The sequence below is a fragment of the Stegodyphus dumicola genome, chromosome 2 (assembly GCF_044657685.1).
Source record: "Stegodyphus dumicola isolate Sdum_Otavi_A_Nest chromosome 2, ASM4465768v1".
NCBI classification, from domain to species: Eukaryota; Metazoa; Arthropoda; class Arachnida; order Araneae; family Eresidae; genus Stegodyphus; species Stegodyphus dumicola.
Window position 1 is genome coordinate 39,415,738 of NC_140769.1, and position 13,339 is coordinate 39,429,076.

At 34.6% G+C, this 13,339-nt stretch overlaps 1 protein-coding gene across 4 annotated transcripts in view; it reads left to right on the forward strand.

The window, feature by feature from the left end:
* LOC118195496 (SEC14-like protein 2) overlaps positions 1–13,339 on the forward strand; it is a 56,774-nt gene that overhangs the window by 17,341 nt on the left and 26,094 nt on the right. For all 4 annotated transcript variants that reach the window (XM_085810618.1, XM_085810615.1, XM_085810617.1 and 1 more), the window contains exon 6: positions 6,457–6,550. In XM_085810618.1, the coding sequence (XP_085666744.1) occupies positions 6,457–6,550 (94 nt within the window). The remainder of the gene's footprint in view (positions 1–6,456; positions 6,551–13,339) is intronic.

The window sequence follows — 13,339 nt, forward strand, 5'->3', positions numbered from 1 at the left end:
TGCTCTCGCAGTCACAAATGATTGTCAACAGTTCTTCGTAGTTCAGAGAAGATTTTCCTAGTACCTTTCGAAGAATTCTCTTTAGTACTCCAATTAATCTTTCCCACCACCCTCCCCACCATGGCGAGGAAGGGGGAATAAATTTCCATTCAATTTTCTTAACTGTTGCATTTTCTAAGATAGAATTCCAATCTATGGTCTTAAACAAATTATTTGATCCAACAAAATTGGTTCCATTGTCGGAGTATACAGTGACAGGTCTACCCCTTCGAGCGATGAATCGCCTGAACGCGTGCAGGAAACTTTCGGTTGATAGAGATGAGACTAGCTCTAAGTGAACTGCTCTATATATTGCGCAAGTAAAAATGACGATCCATGTTTTTGGCCTCCTTTTAAAATTAAGGGACCCGTCAGATCAACATCAATAATCTCAAAAATTAAAGCATCTCTTATTCTGTCTTCAGGTAGTGGCGCTTGAGGAATCTTATATGAATCAGAGTCGAACCTTCGACAACGTACACAGTTTTGGATAACCTTGCGTACGGTCTCCCTACTCTTTATGATCCAATATTTTTCACGCAAAGCGCACATAACGAATTGTACTCCAGCGTGACTTAGCCTTTCATGTTCAGATTTGATCAGTTTTAAGACTAATGGATGTTCTGAGGGAAGTAAAACTGGGTAACGAAAGTCAGCATCATCGTCTCTCTGAAAGATACGTGTCTTCACTTTTATAAGGCCATTGGAGTCCATGATAGGTTCTAGAGCACGTATTCTTTTATCTTTTAATCCTTCGAAAGATTCTTGTTGGATGAGTCGGAAAACCACTGTTTCAGCTCCCTTTAGTTCTTCGACTGAAATTCTCCCATGAGTTCTTTCAGATGGTGGTGTTGTAGCATTTTTAATGAATCTAAAGATCCAAGATACGACCTTTATGATCTTTTCAAATTTTGAAATATTGTCAAAAAGGTTAAATTTATCTGTATTCGTGTTATTGCTTGCTGAAACCACAGTTCGTTTTCTCTCTCCATTTACTATATCAAAGTCAGGATGTTCTCCATCTGCAATAGGCCACTCTTCTGGAGGTCGATAAATCCAATCTGGTCCTTTCCACCATTCGGATTTCCTCAATTCTTTTGCAGAGCAACCGCGTGATGGCAAATCCGAAGGATTAAACTTTCCGGGAATGTGATGCCAGTGATCTGGGTTACTCAATTTTCGAATCTCATTTACTCGATTGGCTACAAAAGTGGACCAATTTTCTTTGTGTTTTATCCAAAAGAGAGCATTTGTGGAATCCGCCCAGTAAAAAACTGGAGCCTCTTTTAGTTTCAAGTCTTCTCTTATTGTATGAGAGAGCCTGGCTCCAATAGTGCAAGCGAGTATCTCTAGTCGAGGTATGGTGAGTGCTTTTAGGGGAGCAACTCTCGCTTTAGATTGTATCAATTGACAAGTGACTCCACTCTCACCGCTGTGTCTAAGAAAAATGCAGGTCGCATACGCGTCCTTGCTTGCGTCCGAAAATACATGCAGAGTGGTACTTTCGTCTATTTTGGGAAGCAATCTAGGAATTTTGATGTCTTTCAAATATTTTAACTGAGATGACCATGTGAAAAATTTCCTTGCTAGATCATTCGGCAGATTAGTATCCCAGTTAATTTTCTGTTTCCAGCACTCTTGCAGAATCAGTTTAGGCATGAGAGTAACTGGACTAGTAAACCCAATTGGGTCAAAGATTTTACTCAATTCGGAAAGAACAGATCTTTTGCTCAATACAGGGTTTTCTTCATATTTCACGTGACAAGACAAAGTATCGTCAAACAAGTCCCATTTCAATCCCAATACTGACACAACATCTTCATAATCTTTATCAGAAAGGTTTAGAATTGAAGTTTCATTTTTAAGTCTATTATGTTTCCAACCTCTTAGGTCAAATTTTGCAGTAGCCATGATTTCTCTAGATCCTTTGATAAATGAGTTTAATTCTTCAATTGATTCCACGCTCGCTACGCAGTTATCCACATACATGGCTTTCTTTAGCTTTGAAGCTATTTCCTGATGATGTTTTGGTACATTTTCCAAATGGTAGTTAATCGTGGCAGCGAGTAAAAAGGGGCTGGCGTTTACGCCGAATACAACCCTTCGGTGCCGATATATAGTCAGTTTTTCAGGCTGTCCTTTCTCCCACCATAGGAATCGGAGGAAATCTCGATCCGCTGGGTTCACACCTATCTGAAGAAATGCTCTTTTTATATCCGAAATTACTCCATATTTCCCCTCTCGAAATTTTATCAAAATTTTGGGGATCAATTCAAGATAATTAGGACCCTTTTCCAGGCAGTCGTTCAGAGATACCGAATTTTTCTCCTTTGCAGATGCGTCGAACACTGGTCGAATTTTGGTAGTCGAATTTTCCCGAAACACTGCTCTATGTGGCAGATAATGCCCTTTGATCTTTTCTGCCTCCGAAATATCGATAGGTTCAATTATTCCCTCTTCTACCCAATCCTTTAAAACAGTTTCGTAGGCTTCTAAGGAATTCTTTGTCTGAAGGGTTTTCACGCAAGACTTCAGACTCTTTTCTGCAAGGATTCTATTATCTGGCAACTCAGGATGAATTTGAAGCCACGGAAGTGACACCTGATATCTTCCAGCGTCATCTCTTTCTAAAGTACGGATAAAATAATTTTCTGTAGCCTTTTGTATTTCTTGTTTTGTTTGCGAAAGAGCTGGTTCAGTTATTCCGATAGAATCAAGAGACCACAAGTCACAAATTTTTCTGTCACTAATGTGTAGTGATAAAAGAACTTCATTAAAATTTTTTCCCTTTACCTTCGTTCTCCCTAATATTGTCCAACCAAGGTGTGTATTCATCGCTACTAAACTCTCCGTTACGTGTATTATTTCCCCTGTAAAGAGTTTTCCGGCATAATCTGCTCCTACAAGCATGTGTATTTCGTTAGGGTGTTTTTCAAATAAACAAGAATTCTCATTAGTTACATCACTGGGAAAAATTTTGTAACCTCTTAGTTTCTTTAAGCATTCCCTATCCTCCAATTTTGGAATATGTGAGCATATGGTTTTTTGGCTCAAAACTTCCATTTCGCATGTGAATCCTGTTTTTGGATTATTTAACTTAATCAGATACTTGTTGTGATTTTCCCTTTTTTCTATCCCTCCAAAAAGCCCATGAGTCACACTTTCCTGACCTAAAGATTTTAGTTTTAATTTCTCCGCAAGAAATGTGCTGATATATGATCTGCTACTTCCGGTATCCAGAATTATTCGTGTAAAATTGCTTTCACCATCTCCGTAAACATTGGCAATTAAAGTTTGCAAGATTACACTTTCATAGGATGAATTATTCGTTAAGGCCTTATTTTCAATTTGTTCTTCCTTAATTTCTCCGTTTTCGTTTTTAAAACACATTATAGTGGCATGTCGTTGTTTACATAATTCACACCTTATTCTAGAAGTGCAAATAAAACTAAGATGCCGTGGGTGTAAACAGCGATAACAGATCCCTTTCGCTTTGCATTTCTCCCTTTTTTTCTCAGTAGACCATAAAGATGCTTGTTTACACGTTATAGACTCGTGATCAGAAGAGTCGCAGAAAACACATGGTGTTTGTCCCCCCCGCAAACTTGCGTTCGTTAACTCCGAAGCTGTGTGTTTCGCAATAGGTCTGGGTTCACTCAGTTTGTTATGCTTTTGCGGCGCCGCCTTTGGCTGGACCGTCTGGAATGTACGTTCCCGCGCAACTAACTGTTCAGAAAGAAATTCCACTAGGTGACTCAAATCGTAATTTGATTTCCGAGCTGTTTTATTATACTCCAAAACCAAATCTGCGGGCAATGTTTTAAGCAAAATAGGCGTTAATAAAGCTCCATATGTTTCTGAGGTCATATTTAATGATTCAAGACATCGAATATGTTTCTGTATATAATTGAATAACTTACGGAAATTTTGAATGTCATTACAATCTTTTAGAGGTCTTATTTTCAGTAATTTATCTATATGGGCGTTTATCAGTACATCTTTATTTCCAAATCTTTCTGTGAGGAGTTTAACTGAAGTTTCGTAATTTTCTTCGGTTAAATCGAAACCGTCAATGGTGTTATAAGCAGTGCCTCCCAAAAAGGATTTCAAATAATTAAATTTGCTTATAGCGTCAAGCGTTTTATTTTGATGTATGGCTGATTAAAAAGTGTTCCAAAATGTCAGCCATTCGCAGCTCTCGCCATAAAACTTCGGAATCCTAAGTTTAGGAAGCTTCACATTATGACTTTCAATTTTAACGTTTTCTATAATACTTTCACTTAACTGTTCAGTGCTTCTTAACACATTAAATTTTTGTTGTTCTATATTAATTTCTTTCAATTTTTTGTTAGCTTTGTATTTAAATGTAGTTATTCTTTCACGATATTCGTCAACACCGTTTAATTCCTGGTCTAGATCCTTTATGTTTATTAATTTTTCTATATCGGCATCTATTTGTTTTAACTCGTTCGATTTTTCATTTAAGAGTTCTAAAGAAATTTCTAGTTCCTCTGCATTCACTTCTGTTTTTGGTAATTCAGTTTCGATTCGGCCAATTAATTTTGTAACGGCAGCCCTTATGTGGCCGCGTTTCCTTTTCAATGTGTCGATGAATTCCGTCATTATTTAATATTCAACAATTCAACAAGTATCAGCAATTCACTAATTATTTATGCTTATGTATTATCTATATAACTGATATCAATTTAGACAGTTTCAATAGTTAGGAAAACAGCAGTTACTGGCAGTCCCTGTTCGGGCGCCATGTTAAAAAATTTTATCAACTTTGTACTATTAAAATTTTTTGATCATTAAATAGATAAGTGAAGGTTCACTTACCTTCTAAATAGGGCTGCCCTGAACTGCCTGCTTTTCCTTCTTCTCGGTATCTGTCTCTATGATGAACTTCGATTTACTGCGCAACACGGCTATAAACTTTTTAAGAAATTTTAATTCGTATGAAAGATATCTACAAAATATTTACAAGTTACAATGAATACAAGCATAATTTATACGGAGACGGTCTATCGTTATACATCTGTTAGACGCGTCAGCCGTTCAACTGACTACTTTTAGTCTCTTTCGCCAGAGGGCGTTCGTGGAAGTAAAGTTCTAGTAAGCAAACGCGACAGGTAAAGTCAAGAATATGCAAATATGCATATGTATAGCATATATCATATACTTACTGCAGCAATTCAGATGTAACCGCCCTTTGAACACCAGTAGTGTATATGCACAACCCCTGCAAGTAAGCCCTTCCGAGCTCACTGGCAAAATTGCCGGAACATTCATAATGTTCTAATACGTTACCTAGCAAAGTCACTCCTGACAACGTCATATCAGTGAGGAATATGCGTAATGCATTAATTGCAAATGTTACGTCAAATAATGTTAAGTGTGATAACATTCTTTGCCCATTAACTGATAGATGATATGCCCTCGTCGTATCGCATAATGTATATATATTATCAAATTATAGAACGCACCGAATAATAACTTACAATGTCATAAATAAGTAAAATGTAATGTATAGCATAAATCATACGTGTACTGCAGAAATTTAGCTGCCTTCTGAACCCTTGTAGTGTATATATGTTTACGCCCCAGCAGAGGTTAACTCTCACAAGTCCCTTTGCATAATTGCCGGAGCAATTATAATGTTCCAATACGCAGCTTAATGTAAAGTCACTCCCAACAATGTAAACACAGATAGAATTTGTGTACAGTTTTATTTGTTAAAGTATTACCAAGTAATGTCAAGTACAAAGTAGAGTATACATGTAAATGTATAGATCTCGTGAGGCTCCTCTCTAGCCAACTTTTAGATAAGGGTGGACGTGGTGCTGTACTGATTAATCTTTACGGCAAAGGGACAATGCCCACGTCCACCGTCACTTAATCACTTATCACTTATCTCGCCTGGGAACATCGCCTTCTAGAGGCGGCTGGTCAGGGTTTCGGACAAAACTTCCTATGTCTACTTGTCGTCATGGCTTGAGAGACCAGCACGTAAAGTTTGTAAACGACCTTTTGGGATACCTTGTATTTTTAAAGTTTTAACCTATTCTCAGCTTTAAGATAAAAATCTTAACACTATTAATATATCACCTTGTAGAATCATTAGGTATTTTGGAAGTAGGAAAGACGAAAAATATGCAACACCTTCGCCGGGAATCGAACCACAGACCTTTGGAATACGCGCCCAGCCTGCAGACTACCACACCACGAAGGCACGTTAAGAAGGCGGGAGATCTACCTTATAACCTCGCGTTAAATGTTTTCACATTTTCACCAACGTTAGCGTTCCCTCCTCGTCGTTCTGAAGGAATGAGATCAAGTATGGTAAACGCTCTCTATAAGTTCAGCATAATTATTTTAACATCCTGATTTCTACAAATGTATTTCGTTTTACTTTAGGTGATAGAAAAATACCTCACTATGAACAGGATAGGCTTAGATAAAGAAGGATCACCTGTTATTTATTCACATTTTGGAAATCTAGACACAAAAGGTAAACGTCTTTTGATTTACGTAAATACAACTGTAACGTAACGCTAAATTTCTGATGGCCAGTAAAAAAAAAAAAAAAAAATATGATTTTACCTAAAATAATTTTTGTGCATCAAAACCCGAATATCATATTTCATTTTATTATAAATATCATACAATTAATGCATCACAGATTTAATTTATCAGAAATATCAGAGGTTTTATAACAAAGATTCGTGTTCGAGAATATAAGTACTCATGAAACACAAACACCAAGATTTAATGGACTGTAGCATTATTTCTTTTAACTTCTGTTTGGATGGACACTCTTGCCATCGCATAGGTGCACCTCCCAGCATGCAATCAAGCACAATAATAATGGCCGCTAGCTAACCACGTTGTCGTTTTCTCTCATCGTGGTTGCCAGATCACTTCTGCCTTAACATACCGCCCGGGTTGGGCATTTGTTACATAATTAACAATGACCAAAATTAAACAGTTTTAAATCACCATATAGTCCAAATCATATATCAGAAAATTTAAATTGATACACATGAACAAAAGCAATAAACATAATTAACCACAGAACATGAAATGCACAACATCTAAATTAAAATACAATGCATATATATAACAATTTTTTGAACTCAGGAAATATACATGAAATTATGTAACATCTACTGGTAGTACAGCTAATTTAGTTATTGGTCTTTTTAAAACCTGACTTGGTTTTTACAATACAAACTCTAACCTTTTTATTCTTACCATAAATTACCTCTTCTATTTTACCCAATAACCAAGTCGAAGTGGGCATGTTGTCGTCCTTTACTAAAATTATAGTGCCCTTTTTAACGTTATCCTTAGAGAAATACCACTTAAATCGTTGCTGTAAATGACTGATGTAATCATTTTGCCATCTTTTCCACAAATATTGCGTTACTTTAGTAGTGCGCTGCCGGCGCTTTAAAGAAGGTATCTGCCTACGTTAAAAAAACGATTTTGGCGAAAAAATTAGATTTTTTTTTATTGCCCAATTTGAAAGGTCAGTTTTGTAGGATTCCAAAAATGGTTCATTTTTATGTTTACGATAATTAGAAGAGATGATATAGCCAATTAACTGCACCGGAAGTGAAAGCAGAAAGACCGGAAGTGCCATTTAAAGGGCTAAACTTAAAGGTAAACAATGGTGTTATCCGTGTTTTTTTTTAACCTGTTTGTATGTAAATTGTGCTAAAACATTTCATTTTAATTCTGGGTACTTTGTTTTGTTTCTGGCAATAATTATTTGCCTTAATTTTTAGAATTGGGACTGGCAACACTGCGATTTTTCTTTACATTTGTTCCATGCTTGTTCTTCGTTTGCTACACGCATATTCACGCTTTATTTTTGTTTAATTTTTATAGTTATCTCTTTGCTTCTTTTATTTATTTTCTTTTGAACATTTGTCGAATTGTTTTAAGTATTCTAAGATGCCAAAAGCGAGATCTAAGAGAAGTAAAAAGCGATCTTTTTACGGTAACCGTTATACAACTGGTACTCGAACTGTTTGTGATAATGATGTAACAACTGCAAGCTCATCGAAATTAAAAACTTTGGAATTTACAGATGTTATGACTGCAAAGAATGATCAAGACTTAAAAGGAAATAGAATATTTGATATTATAAAATTAGCTTCTATCTTTTCTATTCTCTACTGTCCAGTGTGTTTCAAAACTGGCTTGCAATTAGTAGAAGATTCAAAATTTGGACTTTGCTCAAACTTTAGCTTGAAATGCAAATGTGGATTTATAAAAGCATTTTCTTCAACTCCCAAAAATGGAAATAAGAATATTTTAAATTCTTTCTTGGTGCTTGGATTAAGACTTATTGGAAAAGGTTACACATCTGGTAAAAAGTTGTTGTTTACCTTGAATTTGCCATTCATATCAAAAACAGCATTTAGGCAGCATGAAAGCAAATTGTTAGAAGCTGTAAAATATGTATCTAATCAGAACATGAAAGAAGCTGCCAAAGAAATTAGAAATTTAAAGAAAAGTACAGCTTGTGGTGTTTCTGTAGATGGTACTTGGCAGCGTCGTGGCCATACATCACTGAATGGTTGTGTATCTGTCATTTCTATTGACACTGGTAAAATTTTAGACTTGGAAGTAATGTCTCGGTATTGCAGAATTTGTAATGGCAATTAAAAAAAATGTAATCATGTATGCTCGAATCATAAGGGTTCAGCTGGAAATATGGAAGTCGTCGGAGCATACCGAATATTTGAAAGATCGACAAAAAGTCGAGAACTGCAGTATATTGAGTACTTTGGAGATGGAGATTCCAAAGCATATATGGAAGTAAAAGACATTTATGGAAAAGACTCGGTTAAGAAACTAGAGTGTATCGGTCATGTCCAAAAAAGAGTTGGTACCCGTTTGCGAAATTTGAAAAAAACCAAAAAAGGGTTAGGTGGAAAAGGCAAATTAACGGATAAATTTATTGATAAATTACAAAATTATTACGGAATTGCTATCCGAAGCAACGTAGGAAATTTACAAAGTATGCAGTCGGCAGTTATTGCTGCATTTTTCCATTGTTGTTCTAGCAAGAAAAAAGAAATGCATGGACAGTGCCCAGTAGGAGCAGACAGTTGGTGCAGGTATCAAACAGCAGAACATAACGGATTGAAAATTTCAGAAAAAAATCCAGGTCTACCTGAATCTGTTTTGAACATTATCAAGCCTACATATATGAGTCTATGTGATAAAGGCTTACTCTCAAAATGTTTGCATGGAATGACTCAAAATTGCAACGAAAGCTTTAACAATGTATTATGGACAATCTTGCCGAAAGAAACTTTTGTAGGTATAAAGACTATGTTGCTGGGTGAATATATAGCAGTTTTAATTTTTAATTCTGGGTATCTTGGATTACTTCCTGTGTTTGAACATTTAGGTTTATCAATCGAACAAGAAATGATTAAAAATTACTTTGGAATTGATAATGAAAGAATAAAGAACTCGAAGCGTCATTCGTCACTCATTTCGAAAATAGCCAGAAAAAAATTAAAATCAAATAGGAAATCAAAATTACTTAAGTATGAAGATATAGAGGGAGTGATGTACAAATGTGGAGAATTTTAAGTGTGTAAATGCAACAGAACAGTTTTTCTGTTAATGTGAAATCTTTAAATGCGTTTTCTGGAAAACTAATTTTTGTAGTGTTTTTACATGCAAGAAATGTAATTACTCAAAATGTTCTATAGATATCTCTATGAAATTTCACTATAGTGTTTTCTATATTGTTTACTAGGTTTCAAGCTAAAATCTAAGTTCTATTTATTTATTTGATTGTTTTATATGCATTTCTCAATAAAACGATAAGAAATATTTTACAAAAAACTGTTTTTTTTTTTCATGTAATTACACATATTTTAGTAAATTTTAGAAATATCATAAACATTTTAGTTCATAACACAGATGAGTGTTGTAGTAGTATATAGTTCAAGTAAAATTGAAATATATGCAGTGGGAAAAAATATACGACATTTAACGTAAGTGTTAAATTCTCCTAAAAATTTGCATACAATTGCATATATTTAAAACATTTATGAAAATATTCCTAAAAATTTACCTATTTTCATGATTTGATATCATATTTTTACTAAATGAATATATATTTAATCAGAATTCTATGTTTTAAAAAAAAAGTGCTCCGAACGTAGGCAGATACCTTTTAATACAGTTTTTTGTAAAATATTTCTTATCGTTTTATATAGAAATGCATATAAAACAATCAAATAAATAAATAGAACTTAGATTTTAGCTTGAAACCTAGTAAACAATATAGAAAACACTATAGTGAAATTTCATATAGATATCTATAGAACATTTTGAGTACGTACTATCCGAAAAATCAGTTAAATCAGGCTCTGTTATTCATGTTAAAGGTCGCCCGACTAGAAAGTGTGCGGGTGTAAGAGCTTCTAAATCATTCTTGTCATTTGACAAAGGGAATATTGGACGTGAATTTAAAATTCCTTCAATCTGGTTCAAAATTGTAAGAAACTCCTCAAATGTAAAAATCAATCTCCCAACTGCACGCTTAAGATAAAACTTAAACGACTTAACACCTGCCTCCCAGATACCTCCAAAGTGAGGAGCCCTGGGAGGGATAAACTTCCAATGAATTCTTTCAGATGTCAGATATTTGGTTAAGAATTCATCAGGGTATTTCAAAAAATTGTAGAGTCGCTTCAATTCATTGCTAGCCCCAACAAAATTTCGAACGTTATCGCTAAATAAGGTTGCGCATTTACCCCTTCTAGAAATAAATCGCTTCAAAGCAGCAATAAATGATTCTGTAGACAAATTTGAAACGATCTCGAGGTGGACTGCACGAGTCAAGAGGCAAACATAAATTGCAACATAAATCTTGTGCACTACGCTCTTCTTTTGAGTTGTATACTTTATACCAAAAGGACCACAAAAGTCAACACCAGTATGGTTAAAGGAAAAGGATGGATTCAGTCTCTCTAATGGTAAATTTCCCATCTTTTGATCCAGCAATACTGGTTTTACTTTGGCACACGTAACACATTCTCTTACTATCTTTCTAGCAAGATTACGCCCACTTATCGGCCAAAGCCAAAATTTTTGTCTAACACTATGCAAGAGCGCTTGTGCTCCAGTATGAAGGTTTCGAATATGGTAGTGTAACATGAGTCAGTTTATGATTTTTTGGCAGGACAGCAGGGTGCTTTGTGTTAAAGGGTAAGTTAGCTTCCTGCAGTCTACCACCTACTCTAATAACTTGAGATTCATCTAGAAACGGACATAAAAATTTTAACTGACTATTTTTACATACTTCCCTTCTCTTACTTAAGTTCTTGAATTCTTCAGGAAAGTTTTGACATTGGACTAAGGAAAGTAATTTATTTTCGCTTAACGAAACCTCATCTATTGTCAGATTACTTACTTGTTTTTCCTTGGATCTACAATTTCTTATAAATCTTAAAACATAAGCAAAAACATTAATTAATTTAGCATAACAATTAGTAATACTAAAAACATAATCCAAAAGAGAATTTTTAACAGTTACGGTCAAATTTACATTAGAAATAAGTTTCAGTTCGCGCACATAGTTCTCATTTGAATTTTCAAAGTTATTATTAACACTATAATTAATGACCTGTTGATGCAGAAAATTTGGTCCTTGAAACCACAAAGAGTTGTCAGCAATAATTTCCGGTCTCAGACCAGGAGAAATTAGGTCAGCGGGATAGTCTGCGGTTCTGACATGTTGCCAGCAGAAATCTTTACTTAGCTCTTGGATACGAGCTACTCTATTTGACACAAACACTTTTAGAAGATGAGGAGATGTAGCAATCCAGGCTAACACAATTGTTGAATCTGTGTACAGAATAACTTTGTCAACATATAAACTCAAAGATGTTATTACCTTACACACAAGTTTGGAAAGGAGCTCTGCTGCACACAACTCCAGACGAGGAATGGTTATTACTTTGATAGGCGATACTCGAGATTTGCTGCAAAGTAAAGTCACTTTAACTTCGCCAATTTTAGAGACACAGCGCAAGTAAATTACTAGGTTGATCTTTAGATTATGGTAACTAGGCGATTTTTTGGCGAACATTTGGCGACCAACTCTCCTACAGCAACCCTCTATTTTTTTTTCCCCGCCGCCATTTTGTCTTCACGAAGTAAAGACATGTTTCTTTTCTTTTTATCTACTGAACACTTCTTCCAACGATCTAGTAGCCGAATTACACTTATGCTAGAAATTTTATCTAACAAAACTGCTTAATCATGACAAATATTCACTGCAAAATTGGGAAAACGTGCACAATACCATACTCCTTACGCGTTTTTCAAAATAACACATACACATAAACCATGTACACGTCGACTTATTTTTACTTAAAAAAAACATCCCAGAATTACACAAAAATGGCATTGCGCACACTCTTCACTATATCCATGTACACTGCTTTTTTCTCATAAATTAGAAAAATTTCACGAAAATAACATGACAATTTTCTGAATCTTTAAACCCGGTAAGAAGAACATATATGAAATTACCTGATCGCGAAAAAGTATATACCCTTTCCAAATATGAACATTTCCACATATAAAATAAATAAAATATCCAAAAACTTTTACCTCTAAATCATCTATTATATTATAAACGTCACCAACGAATTCATACCGCAAGCATTACAAATACTTAGTGTCAAATATTTAAATTATTTCCATGCACGTTTACTTCAACTTAAGCGTATACCAAATTCCTACAAACATAAAATTCACAAAATAACTATCATTTAATTAAAATATCACTAAACCATGTACACGTCGACTTATTTTTACTTAAAAAAACATCCCAGAATTGCACAAAAATGGCATTGCGCACACTCTTCACCATATCCATGTATACTGCTTTTTTCTCATAAATTAGAAAAATTTCACGAAAATGCATGACAATTTTCTGAATCTTTAAACCCGTTAAAACAACATATATGAAATTACCTAATAACGAAAAAGTATATACCCTTTCCAAATATGAACATTTCCACGTATAAAATAAATAAAATATCCAAAAACTTTTACTCTAAATAATCTATCATATTATAAACGTTACCAACAAATTCATACCGCAAACATTACAAATACTTAGTGTCAAATATTTAAATTATTTCCATGCACGTCTACTTCAACTAAAACGTATACCAAATTCCTACAAACATAAAATTCACAAAATAACTATCATTTAATTAAAATATAATTAAATTCAAAAACACAACTTAAA